The following is a 5,707-nucleotide window of genomic DNA, read 5'->3' as shown; positions in this document are numbered from 1 at the left end:
CACTTCTTCAGTAAAGACTCAGAGAAGAGAAACACACAGAAGTTCTTGCTAGCAAGGGCAGTCTCCACACTAAGAGACTCCAGTGAGAGAACTGCCCTGGTCTTTATTTATACTCTTGAGCGTATGTGTGTGTGTATGGTGTGTGTGTGGTGTGTGTGTGTGTGTGTGTGTGTGTGTGTGTGTCACTGCTGATCAAAAGGGTCATATAACATACAAACACAAAAGGTACATCCTTGGTCATAAAGAGGGTAGTCTCCCCCACCCTAGATGGCACGGTGAGGAAGTCCAGCAGTTAAAGCACTTAGACTGAAACAGACATAGCTACGTTAAAACAATAAAACAAGGTGCGACCTCTCCCACGCTCCCAGGATGTGGGGGGTGAACCAAGCCTGCAGCCTGCTAGAGATCACACATCTTGTCACTACACAATTGATTATATGCCTCTAAGTATACATGGTTAAACATTTCCTAATACAAATAACTACAAACAGCATCCTACCATAAGCAAACTTATATCACTAAAAGATTATACTGACTACTAAATACAATTTTCCATTGACACTCCAGAAAACCAGGAATCAACATATGAACATTATCTGTGCAAAGACTGATACTGCTGAAGTAAAAGAGCAAAGTCACAGAGGTGTTTATGAATACACAGCCAGGCGTTTTGCAATCTGGTCCATTTTGGCACAATCTGTGAGTTGAAATTTCTTAGGTATTGATATTGAACAGAAGAAATGATTTAACTTCATCTAAATACCTTAAAAATGCTTGTTTTTCAATAATTTTTGAAGAATTACCCATACACACATGCATAATGGCCCTTGTGTGAATGTGGAAAAATAGTCTTTGGGGCTTTAAATTCTGAGTTGCCGTAACTTTGGCTTCATATATTACATATTATACTTCATATACTACATATTGCTGTAAGGTGACCAACCATATGGCTACCAGTTTTGATATTTTTTTGACTATTTAGTTTTGCAAGAAAAATGTTTTAAGTAAAAAAAAAAAAAATAAATTGGCGTGTAAGTATGGACTTATTTTGCAAGAGAAAATTCTGAACGTGTGATTAAAGAATAAGTGGCAAAGGTACCAGTATCTATTAAAATATGACAGGAACCCAACCCAACAACAGAAACAAGAAAGATACATTAAACATAAAATAACTAAATATGAGAGTAGTTATGTGACAGTAATGTCTCTGTTTTCCTTTCCAATCCCATACCAAGTAAAGTTCAGGCTGGTATCAACAATACTGATTCGATATCAGTACTTTGTACAAGAATTTAATGTGCTTGGAAAATCAAAATCAGCATTATTGTATTTTAAATTATACCTTAACAATAAATACAAGACATAGCACTACTTGTTCTTATTGTTTAATTATGAAGAATTATCATACAAGAGGGAAAAAACCCAGTCAATGTCAAAACCTTTAAAATATTCAATTAACAATGACTCAAAACAAATATGACTGATTGAAAACAACAATAAAGCTAAGAACCATTTTCCTAGACTATCTATCTATCTATCTATCTATCTATCTATCTATCTATCTATCTATCTATCTATCTATCTATCTATCTATCTATCTATCTATCTATCTATCTATCTATCTATCTATCTATCTATCTATCTATCTATCTATCTATCTATCTATCTATCTATCTATCTATATCTATTTCATTTCAATGATCACAATAATATAGTTACTTTCTACTGCTTTTCTGTTAATGATAAAATCCAGTTTTCCCCAAACTACTAAAATAGACAAATTATTTGGTATCGGAGGAATCAGTATTTCAGTATCAATCCTCGCACCACTAGACAAGAGAGGGAGAAGAACAGTTAAGGAAACAACAAAGAAACTAAACATAAACATATTCAAAGTAGGACCTGAAACTGAATGAAAAATCAAGTATTCTAAACTAGAACAGCATCCAGCACTCCATAAAAACAAGGCAATAAGAGGAACTCAAACTATTGTGTTATTACTAGATATATTAGATTAACAATAAAAACATGACCTTATGACACTAACCCTATCAACAATAGCATAAGAAATCAAACTGCCTATAGAATCATAAAGAAATAAAATCAGGAACAATAAAACCCAACAGAAAGAAAAAATAGCTTTATTCACATGAATCCCAAGCTCTGTCATTCCTGGAGTAATGGCTAAACAATTAAAATGAAAGAGACGAAAATGTTCAGATTAAGTGCAATATGTAATGACAATAAGTGACCCTTGTGTGCGTTTATGGTCTTCTATCCATATCTAATGCACTTAAGGTGGTTTTTGAAAAAGTGAAGCTGCAGTTTGAATTTGCCTTCACTTCTTCCAGGGTTTCTGAATTTGTTGTAGGTAGGATTACGGTTTTCCTGTGTTTTGGGTTGATGGTCAATTATCACATCACCACATGAGGCAACCATCAAAGAGCCCAGGCCATCCATGAAGAACTCTAGAGTCAGAAACAGACATTTCCCATTTAAGAAAATATCATCTTAGTGCCATTTTCAATCTAAACCCCTTTTGAGGTCTGGACTTACCTGAATGCGCTACTCGCTGGAGCTTGGGGTCAAATCTCACCCTCTGCATGGCATCTGTACGAGCCAGGAAGAAGTTGACCACTCCACTGGCCAAATGGCATTGTGGGTAACCAGGAAGACGGTGGAATTTTCCACCAGACTTCCTGTATAGGCAGCCACCTTCATTTTCATCTCCTTCCTCATATAGAATAGAAAAGTAAAAGCGGTTCCCTTGTACTGACCCACCAACCTAATTAGAGAAAAACAAAAAACCCATTATAAAATCAACACAATACAGTACAACAGAATCATGTAACCAAGGTTCAAAACTGGTGATTGAGAAAAAATAATCTTGAATTATTATTCAAGATTAGATTAGGCCACGTTAGAAGTCTAGTTTTTTTTTCAGATGCTTTCAATCATGTTTTTCTTGAAGGATGCAGACTTCTTCCTGTACCACTGCTTGAAGAAGGTGTCTTCCAGAAACTGGCAGTAGGACTGGGAGTTGAGCTTGACTCCATCCTCAACCCGAAAAGGCCCCACATGCTCATCTATGATGATACCAGCCCAAACCAGTACTCCACCTCCACCTTGCTGGCGTCTGAGTCGGACTGGAGCTCTCTGCCCTTTACCAGTCCAGCCACGGGCCCATCCATCTGGCCCATCAAGACTCACTCTCATTTCATCAGTCCATAAAACCTTAGAAAAACCAGTCTTGAGATATTTCTTGGCCCAGTCTTGACGTTTCAGCTTGTGTGTCTTGTTCAGTGGTGGTCGTCTTTCAGCCTTTCTTACCTTGGCCATGTCTCTGAGTATTGCACACCTTGTGCTTTTGGGCACTCCAGTGATGTTGCAGCTCTGAAATATGGCCAAACTGGTGGCAAGTGGCATCTTGGCAGCTGCACGCTTGACTTTTCTCAGTTCATGGGCCGTTATTTTGCGCCTTGGTTTTTCCACACGCTTCTTGCGACCCTGTTGACTATTTTGAATGAAACGCTTGATTGTTCGATGATCACGCTTCAGAAGCTTTGCAATGTTGAGACTGCTGCATCCCTCTGCAAGATATCTCACTATTTTTGACTTTTCTGAGCCTGTCAAGTCCTTCTTTTGACCCGTTTTGCCAAAGGAAAGGACGTTGCACACCTGATATAGGGTGTTGATGTCATTAGACCACACCCCTTCTCATTACAGAGATGCACATCACCTAATATGCTTAATTGGTAGTAGGCTTTCGAGCCTATACAGCTTGGAGTAAGACAACATGCATGAAGAGGATGATGTGGACAAAATACTCATTTGCCTAATAATTCTGCACTCCCTGTCTTGTGTGAACTCTTTTCCCAATAAAAGGCAGCGAGAGGAGGCCGTCGTCGGGGTCATTCGTAATGAGATTCGAAGTGCGTTTCTGAGATACCGACGAGGCCTCCCTGTCTCTAAACCAGCGGGGCTTGTGGAAACACAGACCCAACAATTGATGTCTTCTCTTATCAAGAAAACTTAAAACTTGTAGGTCCAAGTTACACATGATTGAGCTAAAGAAAAAAAACTGTTACAAACTGAACCAACACAAGCTATTTCATTCTTACCACATCTAGTTCAGGGACCGCCTCCATCACCTCCACAAGCTTCTCTATCTTTGTCTTCTCTGAAAACAAAAAGTCATCATCCACCCACAGAAAGTACTTGGTTGTTACCTGGGAAACAGCTAGATTTCTGCCTGCAAACCAGCCCTGAGAAGAAGAAAGAAACATCCTCTGTTCAAATTTGTAAATTGGAATGGGACCCCGAGATTTACCTGGTTTGACTGGAATTGTACTTGATAAGTCTTCCAAGAACTGAATTGACATTTGCATGTCTTATATTCTATAAATATAATTTGAGTCCAAAATATTGCTAAAAACTCATAATTCTGAAATGAATGTGTGTGCATACCTGTGCTGGAGGCATGATGTAATGCTGGATGTTTTCTCCAGTAACGCTTTCTGGTTGTAAACTGTCATCTGCAATAATCACTTTAATGTCACTATAGAATTTCCGGATGCTGTCCAACAACACCCTCAGTTGTTTGTAACGCAGAAAGGTCTTTGTGATGATGGTGACTTGAGAGCTGATATCTAACAGACAGAAGTATACAGAGAATAATTTTAAGAAAAGATGAACTGTTAATATGGCAGAGTAGCATTAAATTTCTGAGTCATTCAACCAAAGGAAATACTAATAAATGTATTTTTTTTTATAATTCTGGAAAAGCATGTGTGAGGATGAAAAATAAGTTAGATATAAAGATATAAAATCTGCCTGTTATTATGAAATAAATGAATTATTTCACACATGTTTTAGAGTCTTTCTGGAGCCTGCTAGGCATGGGGTCACAATACAGATATCAGATTAGAAAGATTCTCAGCATACTCTGAGTGAGCTTCGAGAAATTTCTAGCAAGAAAGTCCCAGTTCCCAGTTTGGAAGTGATTTCAGAAAATTCTCAGAGCAATTTGAGAAAAGACACAGCAAAAACTTTAAATGAAAGAAAGACAGTGGGTTGGAAGAGTAAATGCAGTATTAAATGCAGCATATTGCATTCTCTGGTTAGTCATTAAATAAATAAATAAATAAAAATCCTACGATGTTTTGAAGTCTCGAAATATTACCCTTATGCTCACTTGATTTATAACCTCAGTAAACTTGTCCCTTAAAGTTTATGATTTTTTGTCTTATACAACAAATGTAAGGTTATTTTATATGTATATATATATATATATATATATATATATATATGTGTGTATATATATATGTGTATATATATATATGTATATATATATGTGTGTGTGTGTGTGTGTGTGTGTGTGTGTATATAAAAAACACCCAGCACGCCCCTGCGGGCGGTTTATCCTTCAAGCTCAGGTCCTCTACCGGAGGCCTGGGAGCTTGAGGGTCCTGCGCAGTATCTTAGCTGTTCCCAGGACTGCGCTCTTCTGGACAGAGATCTCCGATGTTGTTCCCGGGATCTGCTGGAGCCACTCGCCTAGCTTGGGAGTCACCGCACCTAGTGCTCCGATTACCACGGGGACCACCGTTACCTTCACCCTCCACATCCTCTCGAGCTCTTCTCTGAGCCCTTGGTATTTCTCCAGCTTCTCGTGTTCCTTCTTCCTGATATTGCTGTCATTCGGAAC

General features: G+C 38.2%; 1 protein-coding gene across 1 annotated transcript in view; it reads right to left on the bottom strand.

Moving 5' to 3' along the window:
• Positions 1–1,384: 1,384 nt before the first annotated feature.
• Positions 1,385–5,707, bottom strand: part of LOC147331743 (beta-1,4 N-acetylgalactosaminyltransferase 2-like) — a 36,425-nt gene continuing 32,102 nt past the window's right edge. Inside the window, exons 9-12 of the mRNA XM_086290508.1 lie at positions 4,468–4,649; positions 4,122–4,265; positions 2,557–2,785; positions 1,385–2,468 (exon numbers count right to left, since the gene is read on the bottom strand). Coding sequence (XP_086146634.1) covers positions 2,275–2,468; positions 2,557–2,785; positions 4,122–4,265; positions 4,468–4,649 — 749 coding nt within the window. The 3' untranslated portion in view covers positions 1,385–2,274. The remainder of the gene's footprint in view (positions 2,469–2,556; positions 2,786–4,121; positions 4,266–4,467; positions 4,650–5,707) is intronic.

The sequence above is a fragment of the Aulonocara sp. 'chitande type north' Nkhata Bay genome, linkage group LG4 (assembly GCF_057382095.1).
Source record: "Aulonocara sp. 'chitande type north' Nkhata Bay isolate Kocher_YH1m ecotype deep benthic linkage group LG4, A_spYH_male_GT1.1, whole genome shotgun sequence".
NCBI classification, from domain to species: domain Eukaryota; kingdom Metazoa; phylum Chordata; class Actinopteri; order Cichliformes; family Cichlidae; genus Aulonocara; species Aulonocara sp. 'chitande type north' Nkhata Bay.
Note: the sequence above shows the minus strand (reverse complement) of the source record. Positions and strands in the feature narration are given on the sequence as shown.